Below are 23,345 nucleotides of genomic sequence, written 5' to 3' on the forward strand. Positions count from 1 at the left end.
TGTCTGATAATTTATTCCACTTTTATTATTTGCTTAAATATTTTGATATAGTTCTTATCTTTTTACATTTCATTATCTTAGGTTTAATTTTAATCTTTAACATACTTTTACTGGCTTTAAATATATTTTTAGAGTCCTATTTAGATATCTCTTATGTTTATTGCTTTGCTTTTTCTTGTATCTGTTATAAATTTTATCCTTTTTATTGAGCTTCTGTGATGTGCATTAGTCTCCAAATCTTCTTGACATCCTACCAACCATTCATTATAATTACAGTGGCATACTACTTAGTAGTATTTTTATCATCATTTATGTATGTGTATATATATATGCACATGTGTGTATGTATATATTAATGTATATGAATGTATATATGCTTATATGTATGTACGTGTATTTACGTATATGTATATACATATACAAACATCATTTATCAATCATGTGTCTTTATGTCTTGCACTATGAGCTGCAAATAACTTTGTATGAAATGTGCTTTGATTGATTGATTGATTGTAAGAATAAATAAATAAATAAATTAATAAATAAATACAAACATTGGGCCAGGGCCACAGTCACACCTCGCTCTGCCCTAAATGGAAAATAATTCCCAAAGTTTGCATCAGCCCACATTGACTATGATAAATGAAGTAATCTCAAGTTTATAATGACTTATCCCGTATAATACAGCAAACTCCTCCTGTAGTTAATTTTATCAAGGCTTCAGTTGCATACGCTGCATAATTGTAAAGTTTGCCCCTGACATTTGGGTTTTTGTTGCAAAGAAAATAAAATCATTTGTATGCAGAACGTGGACAGAATACAGCGCATACAAAGCAGCACAACAGCAACACAAAAATAACCTAATTGGAAAAAAAAGTAGGAATTAACCATAGCGGGGTGTTAAAATAAGACTTTTAAACGCTGCAGTGGATTGGGAGGGAACACAGTCATGTGTTTTACAGCTTGTGCGATTCTTTGTTGGTGAATGTGAGTGTTTTGTCAGGGACATAAAGTGGAGTGTGTGTGTGTTTTTTTTCTCCACCCAGGGTCACTTTGCCTGGAGGTGATGTTTGTATTTTTTATTTTCTTCAGCTCACACTCAACTTAAGCTGTGAGCCAATTTAATACAGAGCGGGGAGTGTAGAAGGAAGCTTGACAGAGTCACTCAAATCCCCGTCCGCACCACATCGGGAGCTGAGTGAGAGGAGAAATGAGGGCGAAAGATAGAGGAGAGGAAAGTGGTCAATAAGAGGAGGGGAGGGAAGGGGGTTTGCAGAGAGAGTAGTGTGTCCCTTCGTGTAGAAATGACAATTTACTACAAAAAGGGAGCTGCCTGGAAAACATTAATGCACTACTTGATCAGTGTCCAGAACGTGTGCATTATTCACCTCACTTTTAAAAGTTGGATCCTGACTCTGAGAAAAAATCATTTGATGAACAAAGTTTTTAAAACCTGAGTCCAGAGGCCCTGGCGGCCATATGTATTCTCTTTTTACGCAGCCATTAAAATGATGAAAGAATTCTGAGAGGAAGTGGACGGGCCAAATGTGTGCATTTGTCACTTTATAATTTCTCAGTTGTTCAGAGACGCTTGCCAACAGCTTTCAAAAAGAGGTGTTATGAACAGTAATAAAAGCAAACCGTGTAGATGGAGAGCTCCAAAAATTATGCGGTGCCACCTGTTAATTCAACAAGAGACAAGACAGAATGCCAAAATGGCTTCTTCCAAACAAAGTTAACATCAGGGATCTTTTAATTACTTCAACAACGGAGAGGATGAAGGCACGAGATTGTGTGAGAAGAGGCAGAAAGACAGAAAGACTTCCAGCTCCGTATTTTCAATTTACACATCTCTCAATTCAACTCCTAAAGATGCTGTTTGTGTTTTTTCTTCCTTTTTTTTTAAAAGCTAAAGCTGCTCAACCGATCCAAAGGGCCTGTTGTGGTGCTAAGGAGTGCAGTCATGACTGAAAGGCAAAGCGATAAGTAATACCAATATTGTGACAAGCATGTCAAAATTTCTTAGGCATGAATGCACACTCTCTTTTAAAGGAGATTATTTGGTTTTTGTCATGACAGAATAGACATCCTCATTCCTGTGTGTGTGAGTAATTTGTCTTGTTTGAGTGTGTGTGTGCACAGACGTGCCACAGAATAATCACAGAAGAAATAAGGAAAGAGGATTCAGTGTGCGAGTATCACAACAAAACAAACTCAAAGCTTCTGCAAGTTTCAGTTATGAAAGATAAAACTGAAAAATATCTTTTGTGCGTTAAAAGAGTCCGCATATTAAAAGGGATTTACCAACAAAACTCCTCCTCAAATAGTCGGTTATAACAGGACTCCATAAAGTCTGCTGCATTGGTCAGAAAACACAGAAAGCTTTGGCTCCTCCGTCACTCTGAGATTAGAGATTGAATACTAATTGCAGTCATCAGTACAATGGCCAAGTTTGTGTAGCCAAGACATGACAAAGGATGCCAAATAAGATTTGTTTTCTGTTGCCATTTGGATTAATCATTATTATTATTCCGTGTGAATTGAATAGATACAAAAATATCACATTTGGTGGCAAGAAGCAGCGGGAAAATGGGGGACAAGTGTTAGATGTTGATGAGAGTGCAATGTTTTACCCTTAAAAGAAAAGAAATACACCAATAACCCATCTGGATTTGAGAATCACACATTTAAACTCAATCCTCAACAAAGCTTTTTGTCTGAAAAAGTGACAGTTTTGCTCTGAAAAGCAGGAAGTCTGTAGTGCTTAGTGTGTGAACCTGAATACGCCCCTGGAATATAATAAGGGAACGTAATCTTGTGCCAGAAATGCTGATCGCAGTGGGTTAGACTGCTTTCTTTCTCAGTCTTCCTCTCACCGAAGTCACAGAAGAGCCTTCAATGCTGAACACCCCACAAATAGCTCTACTTGTAGCTTGAACTTGTCAACTGAAGCTTTGTTTACAGTCATAGACTGCGTAATAAATGGACATAGTCTCTGTGACATCACCCATCTGTTTCTGAAACTGAGTTTTGAAGCAAATCATCAGAAGAAGCCATATTGGCAACTGCTGAGTAAGAAAGAAATCCATTGGAGCTATTCAGACTGAGTCATTTTTTTTGTACCAGGCTATGAATATACTTGTTTTGCTGTAAAAATCTTTTTTTTTTTTTTTATTGGGTTGATGCGTATATGGTTTCTAGCACTTCCAAAGCCACCTTCAGGGAGACTCTAAAGGAATCATATTTTTTAGACTGGAGGTTGCTGCTTGGTTTCAGTTTAGTATCTTTCTCAACAAATCACCTTAAAATATTTTGAGCTTTATTTGGTGCTTTTTAACCACAGGAACTTTTCTCCTGAACTGGGGACTTTACTGTGGAACAATGTGCTTTTCAACCAGAGGAACTAGGGTCCAGCTTTAGTTCCTGGGTGATAAACTTAACCTACCAGGGGGGTTGTACTTTCATCTTGGAACCAGTTGCAGAACAGTGGCGGCTGCTGGTCAGTCAAGGAACGGAAGCTCGTTTTTTTTTTCCAGCCTACATTATAAATTTGTTTATTTATTAAAACGTAAATTCTACCCTCCGCTCCTAGAAAATGATCTGTGGCCCTGTCGTGCCAACCAGGTTTTTTTCCAGGGATTTAACCAGTGTTCTCTCAACGCTTGTCGTTTTTAAGAAAGGTAAGCTTGCTGGGGATCGATAAAGCCTCCGGATCAGTCCAGAACAACTCAGAAGATACTTCAAGATGGCTGACTGGCTCATTTCACTGTCAATCAAAAAGGGATTCAGCCTCAGACAGATCATCCAATCATCATGCAGAAGCCCAGTGTCCAGGCCAGCCCACTGCCTCATAGACCCCCAGAGACGCACAGCGTCCGAGGGCAGGACAAAGCCCAACGTTTATCCAACGACCGTCCAGTTTCCACAGTGGAACAATCCACTCTATGCTCCCGCGCTGAAGTCAGAAGACGCTCAGCGTCCAACTGTGTTAAAGCGCTGAGACGCTGCAGGGATGAATGAGAAGGAGGTGGAGCCAGTTACCTGTGATAGGAGCTGATTCTGAACAAAAGATGAAGGAATTCTAGTGCAAATTTTGTCAATGAAAGGTACACACAGCAGTACATATCACCACTTTTTTAGGGGAACATTTTAGGGGAAGCTGAGCTAGAGGAGATTGGCAGTTTTAATGGCACAAACTTGAAAACACATCAGCTAGAATGGAAATGTTTTGCGGAAAAAAAAAATCAAATTTTATGAGAGAATAAAAAGGAAGAAATACTTAAATTAATCACCACAGCAGTTTAACGTTTGTGAGAAGCTTTAATTTCTGATTCCGTTTATTTTTAAATTTATTGCCCAGCTCTAAGCTGACCATCTCTGATTGGTTATTTCACCCTCTGTCTATAGTATGATCACACCCAGCTGTAACTGGGTGTGGTTTTTGAAGCCTTTACATCCCAACTGTTTCATAGAGGAGTGATCCGAAGACCTTTTCCTCAGTTGTTTTCATAGCTAGAGAAAGGTTTCTATGCAGCATTATTTGAGGCATTAATACAGAAACATTAAGGCCAAGGATTCTGAAGTAAAAAAACTTTTTTAAAAGAGATTAATGAAGCACTTTCAAAGGATTTATCTTAATTAGCCCCAATTGTTCCATACAAAGAGGAACCTTTCTGTAATTTTAAGTTTTCATGTCTTTAATTTCACTATGTACCATGCAATATGAGAATATCCAATTAAAATCCTAAAGAGACTCTTTATGGCTTAAGTATCACACCAGATGTAGACTGTGTCACCCAAAGCTGATGACACCATTCTTTTGGTGCAGTATCCTTGACAATGTCGCAAAACCACCACAACAGAGGAGGACGGCGCTGACCAAAGAGAGCTTTCTGTTTTCATAGGGGACACTGATGTTTATGAGGCAGGGGACCAAACTGGACCAGGGGACATCTCTATCTGGGACAGGGCATTCATTTCCAACGCTTCTACAGTAATGAATCTGGGGGGAGGATCTGAGCTTAATGAGCAGAGACCACGTGACCAATGAGGAGAAAGGTGTTGGAAAGAAAGATGAGGATAGTCGGACTGCTCGTTAATAAACCCACTGAAACAAATAAAGGCCTGTCAAGGGAGTCCTGGAGGGTGGAAGGTGTGTTTGTGTGTAAACGTGGACGTGTTACACCTGCTAGCAAGCTCGGTTTTAGTCCTTATTAACCTAACAAAGAGTTAGATGGCAACTTTCTATCAAATTTCCTGTCATGTGACCTGGATGGCTTCACACCCCTGATGAAACGCTCCTGTGCAAGTCGTGAGCGTTTATAAAATTTGTCACCGTGATGTAGCGCTGAATGGGGCCTCATTAAGGGGCAGAGCAGCAAATGAAGGTAATTTAACATGAATTGAAGAGTTCATTGAAGCATCCATCGTACAACAAAGTAACAAAAGGAAGAACAAGAGGGATCCTGGAGAGTTTCGCCCTCTGTGAAAGGAGCGCTGTGTCACCGCTGTTCACCTGACAGGTTCGCCGCAGAAAGAAAGAGAAAAATGTAATTCCCCCCTCAACTGGAGAGTAAAACAATTACTGTCTCACCATTGACTTCATGGTGACGGAGGGTTACTCCTTGTCAGTTTATCTGCCAGCAAATGACAAGGAAAGGCCTTGAAGCTCATGTGGGGCAGGATTACTAGATCACCCTCTTGAACCAAAGAAAATGACAAAGGGTGAAAATAATGGTCTTCAAGCTTCTAAGTATTAAAAAACACCACCAGACACGAATATTTAATTCTCACAAAAGACTTCTACCTGAAATGAACAGTCTAGTAACTTCAGGCATTAAAAGTGTATAAATATGCAATTTCTATGCCACAGTAAGCCAGGAGGCATGTCGACTGATGCTGCAAAACATTTTTTTATATCATTTGAGAGCAGAGATCCCACTCATGGTTGTAACGCACGTCTCGCTGCACTTCTGAGTACAAAGCTGCTGGACTCAGGGCCACAGCGAAGTTGACCCTTCTTACGAGAGCTGAGTGTCCGCGCGACCAAATCGATGGTCTCAGTCACAGCAGGGTATGAGGGTTAGCAACAATAAGATGGATGGAGGAGGCAGAGGGTGAGGAGATAGAGAGAAACAGAGACAGGGACAAGGAGGAGATTGGCAGTTTTAATGGCTGGTGTTTGAACTGGAGCAGCCACAGAAAGGAAAGGATGACTCTCAGTCCAAAGAAGGGTCCTGAAATTGTTATATCCGGCCACTGTGCTGATTATCTATCTATCTATATCTATCGTTTGATCTTTCAAGACCCAGGTAATATTGTTTTCTATGACTATGCAAATACCAAAACTACCTAAGAAGATTGAACTCTCTTCTTTTATGTCTCTCTTCCTGTTTTTGATCCAAAAAACAGTCAAACACCCTTTTTTTCAATCGCATTCGTCTTGGGCACTCCATCTTTTGATCCTCTCCATGATATCCGTCATCTTTCCTCACGATGGCGCCGCTCTTTCTTTCTGAACTACCGCGACACATCCTCAGTTGGAGCGTGAGCTGCCTGAACTTTTCTGACTTGCAGCGTCTCGCTATGTCTCTGTCATCTCTCATCTTCTCCTCATATCCATGCTGAGCTCTCATCCAAAGAGCGCACTGCTCTCACCCACTGTAGTTTAGGAGCAGGATTTTGATTGACAAGCTCCACCAGATCCTGCCTACCCACTGCTGAAAAACATAATTTACTTCTAAAGACGCACAAAACTGTTGCAAAATGTCAATGGTAGCAAACTTGGACATTTTCATATTGTCCAGTTGAAAAAAAATGTGAATTTAAAAATCTTCTCTTCTTCCTGTGTTCACTTGATTAGTCATGCACTAAAACAAAAGAATAAGGAATAAAATTCTATATTTACGGACCTGAAGAATATATGAGATTAAAATGAGATTAATCAGATTAATTAATTACAAATCCTGTAGTTAATTAGATTATTATTTTTTTGAATAGCCTGACAGCATTAATATACTTTTATATGCAAAACCTTTTTGTATTTGTAATCTTTTAAAAAAGAGACAGTGAATGGATTAAAGAAGGTGAGGAATGACAAAGTTTAATCAATAATCAAAGAATCGTCTGTTATCCTCTGCTTTAATAATTCATGAACAATATGTTGGCTTGTTCGATGCCATTCTTTCCACCTGGTACATCTGGACTCCTCACAAGGGACCAAACAACAAATATAAATAAAAGATGTTTGACGGCACAGATAGCATACCAAACAAACTTTAGTGAACTTGTGTTTTCTTTTGAGTAAGAAAAATGCTAAATAGATTGGAGAAAACACAAGGACAGATGGATGGAGGCCTGGGTCAGAGCCCTCTCAAATCTGAGCCACAGCTTACGAAGACCCAAGGGAGACTCATGACTAATTTCTGTCTGGCGGTCGGCGACTCATCGCCCCTCTGATCTGGGCGTCAACAACATTACGAGCGAGCGTCAGCAGCAAGGCCTCTTGTCCTTAATGAAGTTGCCATAGCAGGATGCATTAAAGACCCCCTGCTGAGATCCTTACATGACCCAATGGAAACAGATGTCTCTTTGGTCGGCCTTTGCTTGTAGCTTCCTCCTCATCGGGAAGATGAAAGCCATTAATCATTCCTGTTAGTTGGTTTTCCAACAGTGTCAGACAGATGGGGTCGTGATCAAAGCCAGGGTCAGAAGTGGGTCGAGGAGGGAAGGGAAAGGTCTCTGCTTGTGATTCTAATTTCACGTGTTTGAAGCGTGATTGGTTGGAGACTGAAATGACCTCTGATTTATGGCTGGTACAGCGAGTGTTAGCAGACTGTAACTGCATCTGTGAATGTTAGCATTTCAGAATGATACATCATTTCATATCTGTGTGATTTCACTGTATTTAGTGGACACTGAGGGCATTTCTTTCTTAAAAATTAACCATGAACAAACATTTGCTTGTTTGCTGTGCAGAACAACTTCCATTTGTCCTAGCTGTCACCCTGATGCTTTAGACCAAAGTGGCTCTGAAGCCTCATGTGACTCTTTGACTCCTTTGCAGTGGCTCCTTGTAGCTTTAAAAAAGTTTTTTTTATTGAAATACAGAGTTTTTATCTTTCTTACAGAGGGTATTGATGATAAGAGACATTGACACTAAATAGAATTATGTTTTAACATTTGAACAAAATATGCATCACATCTTGCCATTTAGCCTGCCGAAGCTCTACTTAATTTCCTATATCAACAGCTCACAAACTTTTTTTAATTTTTAAAATTTGACATTTTTTTTAATATCATTTTTTGAATATTTATTATTACTTTTTTTGTACAAATTTTTAACATTTTAAAAAGAGTACTTCTTGAAATTTTAAAAATTCTGAAAATGTAAAAAATGTCATTTTTTAGTTTTTGCAATTCTTTCTTAAGTCATATGTTTCTAATAAATTAGATTTTTTAAATGTCAAAATTTTTGAATTATTGGCCATATTTTTTATTTTTTATTTCAGCAAATTGAAAATTTCGCTATACAATTTTCCTAACAATTCAATTTTCAATTTGTTCAAAAAAAATTTTGCTGAATTTTTCTTAACATCAAAATAAAAAAGCAATTTTTAATTCCATATATGTATATATATATATATATATATATATATATATATATATATATATATATATATATATATATATATATATATATATATATATATATATATATATGCAAATATATAAAAAATAAAAAACTAGGGCATCACGTACATTTTTATGGATCCCAAAATTTTTTGTTTTAATATTTATTTTCTAGATTTTAACTATATATAGAGTTTTATACAATTTATTTTCTTTATTGTGAAAATAAAGTAGATTTTGTGACTCTGGAATATCTTTTATTCAGGTGAGCTTAGGCAAAATGACTCTTGGGAAAGTCGAAGTTGCAGACCCCTGCTTTAGAGACTAGATCTAGCTAAGGCACTTCTTGGTTGAGACGGAGAAATGGTTGCTGTAGCAAAGAATGCATCGATGTCAAACATACAACAATCTGACCACAGCAGCTCATCCAAGAACTGAATGTTAGTTTACAAATGACTGTTTCCTTCTCCATTAGTTTGTTAAGAAGATGTAAAAAGGTAAATAAAAGATGATAGAAGGTCACCAGGAGGCACTGCCCCTGTGTTAAAAAGTGTTATTGTTTAGATGTGATCAATTATCAGGTGAGGGTGAAGTGGTGTTGTCGTTCATCAAAGAGGCAGAAAAGCAGACGATATCCTCTAGGAAAACCCGTTTTATGACTTTTGGCAATTACGATCTAAATGGATAATTAAGGTTTGAGTGCAGCTGCCATATCCGTCTTTTTTATTGACAATGTGCCCCTTCCGAAACCATTTGAGGGTCAAATAACTTTTAACTTTGGAGGCGTTCATCAATTCACCATTTTTAAGGGGACATGATGACTTTCACTGGAGTGATTTATGAAAGTGCAGTTTCTAAGTTAAACTCTTTGCTGAGTCTTTGTTGAGTGGATCACTTCAGACAGATAATAATTGAATCACAAAAAGCCCAAATGAAAAGGAACTCAAGATACTAAAAGGAGCAATAATTCTTCTGTTTTGTCCGTTTTACTTGTTTGTATTCTTCTTAACTCACACGTGACTTTCTGTCATTGTAATTCTAATGTTATTCCTCCTATTTGCGCTCATTTTAAGGGCAATATGGATTAAAGTATCATCTAAAGACACTGTGCATGAATACAAAGAAACCCATGACAGGGCATGACAAGCGCCTCATTCACAGGTTTAAATTTATCCCTTTCAACATGTATGCAATCATCTCTCCTGTCTGTCACAGACCTCAAATCCACACACAAACCACCCACAGCCCACCTTAAGCCGCATTAATATCTGTGTCTAAAAATGGACGAGCGGTTAATTCCTTAGCCTGTGCAAATGTGTTTACTTCACTGGGTCTACACTTGTTTGAACCATTAAAGCCTCTCTCTTGTTTCTCTCCACTGCCCCAGGAAAAGGAAAAGTAAGGGTGTAATTAAAATCATAAAACTAAAGCAGAGCTGGATTTTCTCCAGTCCACCTATTCTCTTAAGCCTGTTTAAAAGCATATTATGTTACATGCTACGTATAGCAAACACAAAAAGTTGAAAGTTAATAGTAAATAATAAACAAACAAATCCAGAAGTTGAAACAAAATCAGTGCAGCAGCTGATGGTTCAGGAGTAATGCCTGTTAAGAAGCACGGTGTTGTGACACTAGTCAAAAGAAACTTCTTGAGTTTTACGGTCAGCACACATTACAGGATTCTCCAAACCTTCAGACATTCAGAAACCAAACACCTGATGATCACAAAAGTCAGATCAAAACATTTCCTTGTTTTCTGATCTTACATTATGTAGTTAGCTCCGGAGGACACCACACACTAACCAATTCTTCAGCAGAGTATCAGCTTCTTCACATTTGATATTACAAATCTTGGGTAGTAAAACATGACTTTGGTGTAAGCAAACATGACGGACGAATGGGAAGAAGCATTGATTGTTGTTTTGGGCCTCTCAAATTGAAAAAAACAACAACAAAAAAACACTCACAAATAAGAAAAATGATTCTTCAGTCAGTCAGCTGAGTCAGCTATCGTCCGGATTGGCTTTGCTCTGGTACACACAGTGAGTGCTCGGCTCCTCACAGAGCACCCCTCACATTACAGATTTTCTAGTAGCAAATATTAAACAGTCCATCACTTAAGGTGTACGCAAGGTATGTTCCAAAAACAGCACCGGTGACAATGGAGCTTCTTCCAGAAATTTGTGTTTGTTTCCTACCATCATTGTTGTGTAACTCATCTATTCATTTATTTTCTGAACCGCTTATCCTTTCAGGGTTGTGGGTGGCTGGAGCCTATCCCAGCTGTCATTGGGGGAGAGGCAGGGTACACCCTGGACTGGTCGCCAGCCAATCACAGGCTGACACAGACAGACAACCTTTCACACACACACTCACAGCTATGGACGCAGGGAGAACATGCAAACTCCACACAGAGAGGCCCACTGGCCAAGCTGGGAATCGAACCGGTGACCTCTTGTGAGGCTGCAGCGCTAATTGTTGCGCCACCGTGCAGCCTCTGTTCTGTAAATCATTAGTAATAATTGGGAAATAATTCACATTGACATGTGAGCAGTCTCTTCACACAGTATTACTACTTCTATTATTGTTATTAAAAAGTGAGCTGTGCAATTTTGCTCCAGAAGATTGTATCAGACAAGTAGCCCTTCGTACCACTCATTCCCCATGAGGTGGCCCTTGGTCTCCTGCCCGGACAAAGTCACGCTTAACACACGCCACACCACAAGAAAATCACACTCAATGTCATTTGTAGACATCAGACAATCAGGCCTTTGCTGGCTTTGACCATGAGGGGGAGATCAGGTCAAAAACAGTCTGATTGTCCTGTAGACTTTGGACACCTTGAGGGTTAGACATTTTTTCCGAGGACCCCCTCCTTATCCCAACAATGATAAGCATAATGAAAATACTATTTAATAATGTACTTTAAAATATGATGCAACAATAGATTTAGGCTGAATTTATTCTTTCCAAGTAATTCATTTTTGCAAACTTTGAGAAAACGTTGACTCTCAGGCAGTAGTGTGGCTCAATTGTTGAAAAGCACACGCTGAAGTGCCCTCTAGGGAGCCAAAACATGCACTAAAGTTCCCTTTTGGGTGGCAAAAATGCAATCTATATGTTCATTTTCTTCATTTTTTTAAACCTCAAATACTCTGTGCAGGCCACTGCACCAAAGTGTTTCTTGTTTTGAAGTTTTTAAAGATATTTTGTTGGGAACTATAAAGAGATAGATATGTCACGATCACAGGAGAATTAATCTTATGGCACGGAACGAAATTGGGGGTGAATAATGGAAAAATAGCTGATTTTATTTGTGCAAGAGATCCCAGTTTGTTGATTTGCTTTTTCGTTTATGTATCACACTTTTTCAGTCTTTTTTAATAAACTCTGGGGACCCCAAAGCTATGGTTTGGACCCCACTTTGAGAAACACTGCTGTAGTGTGTACCCACTTTAAGCCTGATAAAATATGTCACTGATACTCTAGGCTTTTGGCTAGAAATATATATTTTTTGTTTTTAATTTCAAAACAAAAAAATGAAATGAAATAAAATAAAAGGGGAAGGGACATGCCGTAGAGGGATATGGTGGCTGTGGTTTTCATACAAATATATATTTATGCTGGTGCTCCAAACATTAGAAATTGGAGGCATCAGTACCACACAGTAGAAAAGTTAGATTTGGTGCTGCTCTGTATTTGAGAGTTAAAAAGAAACTTTGAATGCACAAGATAAAAAATGTTTTGGGGGTTTTGAAAAGCCCAGCAGCCATAGAGCGCAGATAATCCCAAAGGGTAAAGTTTGACTGATGGATGTTTTTCAGCAGACTCCGGTTGGAACACTGAATTGTCCTCCATCAGATGTCCTCAGCAGCCCGTCGTTCAAACAGTGACTGAGGAGGTTGTGATTACGAGCCAGCTCATTCAAAGCTCGGTGAATAAACAAAACCTTGAATCAACTCAGAGACAGTGCAGAGAGACAGCACTGACGTGAAGCGTTCCTCCTTTCTTTCACCAAAGAGGAGAGTTTTGGTTTCGCTTTCCACTGTGGATCACAAGAGTCCAGAGACGATGAGACGGAAGCCAAATTCAGAACTGTGACTTTGGTCGTAGCCCTGAGCTGAGGGAAATTGGCTTTCACAGAGAGGTTTTAGGTTTATCTGGTTTAAAGAAATAACCAAAAATAAGACGCCCTAAAGATTTTTGCTGTGTGGTTTGATGCAGAGCTGAAGGGACTCAAGAGATAAATTTTCATCAGTGAGGGTCCCAATTTTGACTTGAGGACATATGTTTTCGCTATCGAGCATTTGAGAAGCTTCAAGGCATCCAAAAGTGGGCGACAAAATATATGATCAGACTCACTCTCTGCCTGTTTCATATCACACTATTACTAATTTGCGAAACTTAATGTTAAAGGGCATATTGCAGGTTAATGACAACTGTTAAGAAAGTGATAGAAAAAAAACTTAAAAACACTTTCCTGAAAAAAAATTCAAAATTAATAAACCACAGGGTCTCTTGGAGTACGGGATTTTGTACTTCAGCGTTAAAAAACAGCATTTGAACATGACGTCACAGTAGGGCAGTGGTTCCCAACCTTTTTTGAGCTGTGACCCCATTTTTACATCACAAGTTTCTGGCGACCCTTTAAACTTGTTTTTTTATTATTATTATTAACATAAAAGTTTTTATTATAAAGGAAAATGTGTGGTGTTTTAATTTAAATGGCATAAATGGGCCTATTCAATCATATATTAGTATTTCTTTATCCTGTTTTTTTTTTTTTTTTTTTTTTTTTTTAATCAATTGCTGGAAATTCCAGGCGACCCCATTTGAATTCCAGGAGACCCCACATGGGGTCGCGACCCCAAGGTTGATAAGACTGCAGTAGGGAGTCCCTCTGCTTCTGCCTCTGATTAACATTAACAAACAAGGATCACACTGTCACTCCTGTCAATGAAGAGGAGGAAAATCTCAATTACTATCCATATGATGGTCTTCAGGGTTATAATTATGAGTGTGTTAGGAAAGATGGAGAGCAGGAACAGGGCGGGATGAGGAGGAATAATGGCTGTAAGAGAGCAGTGGAGTTATGGTGTGAGGAGAACCAGAGGAGAACAGAGCAGGTGTCCCGGTGAGTGAGCGCTGTTGCCGACTGGTAAAAAACGGTACAACCAGATTCCTCCTATCTTTGCCTCTTTGCACCGGCTGTCTGTCTATTTTAGAGTTCATTTTAAAGTTTTAGTGATTGTTTTTAAGTGTTTGAATGGTCTGGCTCCACCTTATTTATCTTAGCTGTTAAAGATTCACATAACTACCAGGACACTTAGGTCATTGAACCAGTTGCTCCTGGCAGTGCCTTGGACAAGGCTCTCCACTCGTGAAGGTTAGAGCTGAAAAGTCAACTGAGCACTTTAAAAAACTGCTAAAAACCCATCTTTATTCTTATGGCGTTCAGTCCCAGCTAAAAGAGTAATCTTGGCTTTTATCTCTTTTATCTTTGTATCTTTTATCCCTAATATTCCATTCCTTATCCTCTCTTTTACTCTTCTTTTATTGTTTTATTCTTATTTCATTTCTGTTTTTATGCATACTGAATGTTTGGCTCATTCTTATTTTTTACTGTTTCTATTTCAATGACCTGTTTGTTATCATTACAAGGTTTTTAATATAAAGTGTATGAGAAAATTTATGTACCCCTGTACAGCACTTTGGTCAAACGAAGTTGTTTCTAAACGTGCTCTACAAATAAACTTTGACTTAACTTGACTTGAAATCAAGGTATTTCAAGTTTGAAATCAGATACACTGACTTAAAAAAACTAAGAGTATGTGTAAGAGCTGATTGGAAAGCAGCGTGCTTTGGGTCTTCATGATAATGCCCATAAAGAGACAGACAGAGAGGTCTATTGGAGGTCTATCCACTGATCTAGAGTCAGAAAACCAAGACGTAGCTACAGTGCTCAGCTCACGTTTCTGTTGGGTTGAATCTCAGGCTGAATCTCTGACAAATCCTTGCTTACGTCTGCCACCAGGAACTAGAGGCTGCTTCTACAGCAGCTGCATCAGTCTCACCTGGACCTAGCTCCGGTATCCCATCCCGAACTCAATACATAGACTTTTTAAAATAGACTCCATCATATTAATCTTCCTGTCAAAAAATTGGGCACCACGGACGACTGCATTTTTTTTGACCGATGCAGGAATAAAGTCCCGTCTCATCAGTTGCACAAAATGAATCCGAGCAAGAAAGCTAACTCACCGAGTCTGAAAAAAGTGGACTCAGTAGCCACGTTTACATGCAGACTTTTTTTCTCATTTGGATTATAATCTTTCCGATTGAAGCTCTCAGGCGACCTGTTTACATGTTAAGTGATCTATTCCGATCTGGTGTTTACATGTGCCATATTTTTGATAAACTTTTTTAAATAGTTCAGTATTTCTTGTTTTCCTTCTGTCGAAGCACGCGACAATGTCTAGTTCGTTGAGAGTTTGTGTTAAAAACAAACTTTCAGACGCAGACCAGTGCTGTGTGCTCTGTTTGGAAGCCGCCATGTTTCCATGTGAGTAAACGTCATACGTCGGAATCGGAAAAGGAAAATTCTACCCCTGTGCATCAGAATGAAATTCCATTCAGATTCGGCCTGCTTATTCCGAATGAGGTGTTTATATGGAGCATTTTCATTCCGTTTGGGCTTCTAACCCTATTCTGTTTGGAATATTTGGCTCCATGTAAACATGGCTAGTGTCCTGTCAAGCTACTATTCCTGCATCCAAACAAACACATCTTAATCATCTTAATGGATGGCCAAATTAAATAATTCTAATGAAGAAACACAAAAAACACAACCTGAAATTGCAGACCGAACACATGACTACCTGTTATTCACATTGGCTCAAAGTGGAATAAAGTAATGTGAGTCTCTTTTGTTATGTCAAATGATGCAATGCTAAAAAAAGAGCGTTTTAAACAGCTATACTGAAAACAGCCACTTCTTCACTTCATACGAAATCAATGATTGATTTATTCTCCTGTCATTATCAGACCATGTTCAGTGTTTATCTATTAAAAAAAACAAAAAACTTTAGACTGCAGATTTATGAAGTAGTGTTGGATATCAGCGTACAGACGAGGTACATGTGTTGTTCTTTAATGAGATTTGAGGATAGACACCGGCGGGTTAGCAAGGATTCAAGCACTTCCCAGAAACACACACACACACACACACACACACACACACACACAGTCTCCATGACTTTTGACTGATTGCCAACATTTCCATCTCCTGCTGGTTTTGCATTCAGACTTCTCGAGTTTAAGCCTAATGCGGCGACTGAACATCCCTAATGTGGATTAGCTATGCGCGGCGATGGCTGCCAGGAATCCTTCCCTTCATAGTGTGACAGGACTCAAAGTGCTGCCACGTTGTGTGTTTTGCACTGCGACTGACACGAAACCATGCACTCTAAATAAGCACGACCTCACTTCCTGTTTAAAAATCCATACTCTGAGGATTACAAAGGATGTGTGATACCAGTCTGACCTGAAAACAAACATGAGCAGAGGAGGAGGTGCTAACAGGTGGTACAGATGCACAGTATCTGCATTCTGGCGGTAAATGAATGCCACCAACTGTCAGACATTAAGGATAGTGTGTGTGTGTGTGTGAGTGTGTGTGTGTGAGTGTGTGTAGATGCCCTACCTGACCCTGTTACCTTTAAGTCAAAGTAATGATGAAGCAACTCTGCTGTTTCTGGATAAATCTGCTGACTCTTCCTGCTTGGAGTGCACTTTTACTAATGACTAATAGCCATGCTGAGAAGATTGTAATGATTTACTATAGAGACACGGTGATCCACTCTAACCTACTGGTGATTTGTGCGTGCTGGGATATTGATGTAGCAGAAGCAGTGGTGTGTGGGAGGATCTCAGAAGTTAGATGTTTCTGAATGCTCTAGATTAATCAGTTGGTTGAGCTTTCATAGCACTGTGCCCGAGTTTGATTTTCTCAAGGAGAAGGACAAATTTACCTCCTAACTTCTTCACATAGGGAAATTTTACTGGCTTGCTTAACCGTATAGTGATGAGTTTTCATTTAGTTAAGAAACAGTATAATAATACTGCTAATAATGGTACTTAATCTGATATTTTAATTCTTCTGCCTCTGGGTTGGTGTTTGAAGGTTTTCCGCACAAACAGGAGAGTCTTTGATTTGCAGTTTCACAGGAAAGAAAAACAAACAAAAAACCCCAATGCTGGATGTTTTTGTGATGTTTGTGTGCTCACTATGTCATTAAGTATCATATACAGTTGAAGACAAAATTATTAGCCCCCTCTATGAAAATGTTATTGTTTTAAAGGTACTTCCCAAGTGCTTTTAACCAGAGCGACACATTTTATCACAGCTTTTTTAAACATCCAAGTTATATTATTCTATTTTGTACACAGAAATGAAAGTATTCTACAAAACACAAAAACTTCCAGGGTCAAAATAATTAGCCCCCCACATTCTGATAGTCAATTGTGTTTCCTTTTTGCTGGATAACTATGGCCAAAGAGCTCAAGACACGCTTCCAGTATGAATAATCTTTCTCCAGGTTGTCCTGAGCTTACTTCAGTCTGGCTTGAAGGTGTCTTTTCCTCAAAAGTTGAGTTTTTTTGGTCTGCAACCCCGCAGTCCATTCCTGGGGAGCTCTAGTGATGGTCTTCTTAGAGACTATGATAGACACATCTTTTTTCTTTCCAGTGTCTTTGAAATCTTTCTCTTCCTACCTCTGCCAGGCTTGTTCTGCACTGTGTGGCTGTCTTTGAATTTCTTGATTATACCCCTCACTCCAGTTCTTGACACTCGGAAACGCTTGGGTATCTTTGTATATCCTTCTCCTGTTTTGTGTGCATCGATTATTCTTTTTTTCAGGTTCAAACTGATTTCCTTTGTTTTTGGCATGGTGCTTTCTTAACTGACAGCTCGCATGACACATGCTGAGGCCTTTATACCATGTTTTAAGTTAATTGTTGAGTGACATCACCTTAAAGGAGGCTAATAAAAATGTCCCTGATCATTTTTTTTCTTAAACAATTATGTTTTGGTGGTTAAATATAAATATTTTGTGCCGTCTAAAGAAAGCTATTATGTTCAGAAATGGTGTGTTAAAAATTCCTTGCTCTGTTAAAAAACACTTGGAAAAATCTTGAAGAAACTTAAAATTTCATGGGGGGGCTAATAATTTTGTCTTCAACTGTAAGTGGCATCATTATCTTTAGAAAAAGGCTAAAACACATTCTGCTGGCTTAAATAAGAGTGTAATAAAAAATACTAAAGCACATACTGTATGCTCCAATGTCATCGCTTAGTGATTATTTACCAGACAAACATGACCATGAGCTTCAGCCTTTAGCGCTGTGCTACAAAGCTCTACTTTTTGAACAGAAGACTGATATACACAGCACAGTTATTTACTGATCGACGATTCTGACAGCAGCCTCAAAAGTTTTTTCTTTGTTTAACTGTACATCTGTATTTCTGTTCAAATGTTTCAACATGGAACCAAAGCCAAACTCTCGCCACCGCCTTAAAAGTGCTTAAAGTGGTCTCTGTAGGTTTCAGAACCAAAGTAGAGGCAATTTCACTCACGACAAGCATCAAATGTGTAACATGAAGAGCACTCGGTGATGCAGTGGGACATCAAAAACAATCAGCAACTTATCTGTTGGTGTAGCAAGAGTTTCAACCTTAGGGCGCCATCACACTGGTCATCCAAACGGTGCTGACTCCACTACGCCTAACCTATGTGACTTAGTGCACACACAGGGCCCACCTACATCTTCGTGAAGCCTCTTGTCCACGTGCTTGTGCTTGACCAAGAAGTGTACCAAAGAGAAGTGAACTGTGCCTGAGCATGGCACACCTAGGGCCACACTGGTCAAACAAACCAGACCTGAGGGTTGAAGCATGCTCAGGCAGTGGGACTGCACTCTTAAACATGAATGCACACAGAGGTGTGCACAAAAAAAATAAACAGGGGGGGCCTACCCCCCCTTGTGGGTGGCCCAAATGTTTAAAACCACCCATTAAGATGCCCTCTTGGAAGCCCAAACACACGCCTAAGTGCCATCTTGGTTGGAAAAAACACACCAAACTGTCCTCTAGGGTGGAAAAAACACAGGCTAAAGTGACTTTTTTTTTGTCTCGTCGCCCCTGCCCTTCAAAAAGTCTGTGCACAGCACTGTAGACACATAATGTGGGGTATTTTAATAAACTTCATTTGCTATTCTGATTGTTTTTCTGTTGCAAGACAAAAAACGAACCACTCTCTGATATTGTTTGCTAATATAGATAACATTTTTTTTACAACTCTCAAAATCACTAAATTACCCCCACACTGATCCTCAAAGATTAGCATTTGTCCTGTGGAGAAGCTAACATAAAAACTTGAATTTGACTTTTTTTTTTCACTCAGTCAGACCTTTCAACCAAAACCATGTGTGCAATTTTTCCGTAAATACAAAGTGAGAGCAATGATTGTTGAAGTTTGGAAAAAAATGAAAGTTGGGCAGAAGAAAACAAACAGTGTGGAGTAACAGTTAAGTGGTACCTTTGAAGAAGCAGTCCTTGCTGTGCACCACGTAGATCCGTCTCCTCTCCAGGCAGGCGGTGCGGTACACCTCGCAGTGGTTCTCGTAGAACCTGCCGTCTGAGCCGCACACAGGCACGAATGAGGGCCGGCATTTTTCCTGGCAAACACACTCAGCACGACCGGTTTCTGCCATCAGCACACACTGTCGACCCCGTCCGCAGTAGGTCCTCCGACAGGGACCCCCATCTGGGTCAGAAAGGGCTGGAAGAGAGATCAGAGTCAATTTAGCAGACAAGTAAAGGGGAGAGAGTTCATTTTATCTCAAAAGCAAAAAGAAAGTTTGTATTAGTCATGATTTTATTTGTCTTTGTTAAAGCTGTGTTTTCCTTATTTTGAATGTATGAAACGACAAAGTGGCAGTATTTTTTCTTCTCTTTCTTTTTTATAAACGTGAACAGGCTCTATGAACAGATTGCTTCCGCATTGGCGTGTGGTGGCAAGGGCATTTCTGGTTCTCAAAAGAAGCAGTAGAAAGTGACAGTAGACGGTGATATGATGGCAGAGATTAAACAAATACGGTGTTTGCTGGAGTTGCTCAAAGTTTCTGTTAATGAGAGAGTAATCCAGGTATCTAGTACAACACCATGTAGCAAGTCATATAAAGGCTTTAAAATGTGCCTGTTTTTATTTGTTTGGAGCTTTGCAGGTAATTTGCTAACACCAGCTAGCCTGAGATAGAAGACCTACTTTTGTGTTTAAAGTGGTGGGTTTCAGGTCAATCATACTTTAAAGTAAGTTAAATCATGTGTATATACCTCTCACTTCATGTGTTTGTACTTTTACGAAAGCATAAAGTAAAACGGGGCTCTCCCTGAGAGCCCACTAATACATAACTCAAGATATATGCTAGCAGGTAGCATGCATTGATAAAGCTTCATTTTTCCAGCAAAAGAGTAACTATTTCAACACGTCATATAGCTCTTATTCTACCAAAAATGATGTAGAGCACTTGGCCTAGCGTGATGCTAATGTACACTGGGAATTCTATTAATATGCTAGCAGTTAGCTAACATCAATACGGTTTTGAGACAGCTGAAAAAGCTGTCATCCTGTCTTGAAAGCATACCTATGTACGATCACACATAATCTCCTTTAGCGCGTAAAAAATCAGACCACAATTAAACATGAATATAACTATTAATATTAACCATACAGCAATGGCAATAATGCATGGTTTTGGATAATTCGATGACAAACATCTAATGTTATCAATCGGTAGCATGGCGCTCTATGGTAACTGGAAGTTTGCATGCCGCGCAGTTTTTAACCGGATATACTACATACTTGATTGTGCATACGGCCCGTTGCATCATAGTTTTATACCTTTTACTGTTTTTTTATGTGGTGGTGTTCTGTCTTGTTTGTTTCTTTGTAAAAATATATAAATGTATAAAATTCTGCCTAAAAAAAAGTATGTTTCTTTACAAAAGTTTTGGGCTAAAGGAGGCAATGCCAGCACTGAATCTTTACAAATTCCCTGGAAACATGATCACTTTATTATGAAACATTATTATGTTTAAGACAGCACAGTCATTGGAGAGTGATCTGTGAAGAAAAAAATAAATGTCTCTGCACAGAAACCACAGACAGAGTTTAATATAAGACTGCCCCCACAACAGCTATCAGTCACCACCCTCACTTCCTCAAAGCCTCAGTGGAAAAGAAACTAAGCAGAATGTGGTTTTAAGAAAAACCTTTAAAAAAACAAACTGGGCTTTTTTTTTTTTTTACTTTGCTCCTCTCAAGCATTTAGTGAAACCTTCCATTAGTCTGAAACAAGAGGTATGATTATTAATAACATTAGGCCAATCAAATGAGGCCTCAGCTTTCCATCAGCCGGTGGGATAAGTAGACAAAGGCAAAAAATAACATGTCAATAACACAGTTACACAGTGATTCAAAAAATTAATCCTCTCCACTCCATAAATGGGAGTGTTTACTCAATCCAAGCATTTACAAGGTAACGCAGCGCTAACACAGCGCTAACAAGGAGAAACCTCTTTTTTCTAAACACAACCCTTTAAATCAACAGCCTGGTCTCCGTATTTACACCTCTCAGCACTCATTCACACATCCCTATACAAACATACCTGAATACTGCCTCCATCACTCACACATCCACGGATCACCATCTTCATAACAACTGCTCCTGCCAGCTACCTCTACACACACACATATATGCATACACACATGCACACACCAGCACCTCCATCAACAGCACTCACAGCCCGGGACACCTCGTCTCTCCTCTCTGATTTAATCTGTTTGCACTTAAAGTGAGGCAAAAAGTTGCTGATGCAGCCGGACTCTCAACCTTGGATTGATCTTTCCTGACTCCAAGAGCTTGACCAGAGCCCCCTCTGTCTTTTACTGTGATCCCAGGGTTGGATTTATAAGCCTTTAATCCTCTGGGATCCTTGGTAAAAACTTGGAGCTGAGCCAGGTATTTAAGCATTTCTCAAGCCAATCTACTAAATGTGGATGGTATTAAAATGAGACAAAAAAAATTAGCTGAAACCTGATTTTACACATTATTCATGCAGCCTTGGGGAGGCTCAATCAATATTAGCAAACATAAAGTCTCCTACGCTGGCACCCACAGTGTTGAAATCAATGGTAGATGAGCAACACTGGAGATTAAAAGTCTCTGAGCTACATACAAATATTTGCATATTAACTTGCAGATAAGTATATGAAGGGACAACAAGAAAACTTCATTTAGTATTTGGGGAGTACAATTACTACACTTTAACGCAAATGTTGTTAGTTGCTGACATTAACAACACCAAACCGCAGCCTTATTTGTTCTGCAAAAAGTAATTTTCTGACATCAAACAAAGAAATTTGTGTAAAAGCAGAGCTTTGGCCCTCACTGACCCAGTTTGGTTTTAGTCCTTTTTTTTCTCCCAAGCATTACGTGTCCCTTTTATTACCTTTGATGTTAACAAGCTCTTTTATTTGCCATGGAAACCAGGGCATGTATAAAGGAGACTGCTGTTGGCTGGAGCAATAAGAGAAACTAATTGCACCACATGAATAAACTTAATGTCAAAGTAGGGAGAAAGCAACAGGATAAAACGGCTCATCATAGTTCAGGAAGCTAAAGAAGTGACTCAGTCTGTAACTGTAAGGCTGAGCTCAACACTACGCTCAGTGATGGGACACTCTGAGGGGAATGAATGCGTATCCCAAAAAGGCGCTCGGCCGTCCTTTGTGTCGGCGCTGTTGTAAGAGGTTGAGTTGGTTAAGATGCTGAGAGAGGGTCACTTCTATTATCCCTCTGTGGGATAAGGCTAAAAACCATCCCAGCTTAGCTTTAAAGAGCCCCGTCGAGCCTTTCATAATCAAACTGCTGAAAACAGAAATTGAATTTGCCTGAAGTATAATCACATCTCAACTCTCAGCATATTCAATGATAGAGGTAATGTGCTGTTGTCGGAGGACAAAACTTCCATAATAGCATAAAGGCAATTCTGGGGCCGACGCTCAACGGCTCACTGGCACACACTCACACACACATGGGGGGAAAAACTACACGAGCAGCCTTCTTTTTCCTTTGTGGCGATATCTTCTGTTCATTCAGTATTGAATACTCTGTATTTATGAAAAAAGTTGAACAATTTTAAGAAGAAACAATTTCAAACATTTCTTATTCATTGATATATATATATATATATATATATATATATATATATATATATATATATATATATATATATATATATATATATATATATATATATATATAGACATTTTGACTCAGGCAACTTGTGAGTCTGCAGCCACCGAGCTGGGTCCTCTTTCTTCTCTGAGGAGTGGGAGTGTGTGTTGTTGTGAAATTAGACAGTGAGCCAGTATGAGCTTCACATGTCGATGCTTGGCTGTTCTCTGTCTGACAAAGTTGTTGACGTGCATCCTTATCATCCGATCTCACGCTGACTACTTCACTGTTTGATTTTTTAAGCTGCACGCAAAAGTGACAGAGCTTGTCTGAAAAGTCGGTGCACGGAGCGAAATTTGATATTACTCTGCCTACAAAGCCGACAATCGGGGCGGCTTCGTAAGCTAATAGACGTAT

At 39.1% G+C, this 23,345-nt stretch overlaps 1 protein-coding gene across 2 annotated transcripts in view; it reads right to left on the minus strand.

The window, feature by feature from the left end:
• Positions 1–23,345, minus strand: part of fstl4 (follistatin-like 4) — a 314,099-nt gene that overhangs the window by 165,790 nt on the left and 124,964 nt on the right. For both annotated transcript variants that reach the window (XM_074672211.1, XM_074672212.1), the window contains one exon: positions 19,226–19,468. In XM_074672211.1, coding sequence (XP_074528312.1) covers positions 19,226–19,468 — 243 coding nt within the window. The remainder of the gene's footprint in view (positions 1–19,225; positions 19,469–23,345) is intronic.

The sequence above is a fragment of the Halichoeres trimaculatus genome, unplaced genomic scaffold (assembly GCF_033239565.1).
Source record: "Halichoeres trimaculatus isolate MK-OKI-2021-1 unplaced genomic scaffold, fHalTri1.1 fHalTri1_scaffold_6, whole genome shotgun sequence".
Classification (NCBI taxonomy): Eukaryota; Metazoa; Chordata; class Actinopteri; order Labriformes; family Labridae; genus Halichoeres; species Halichoeres trimaculatus.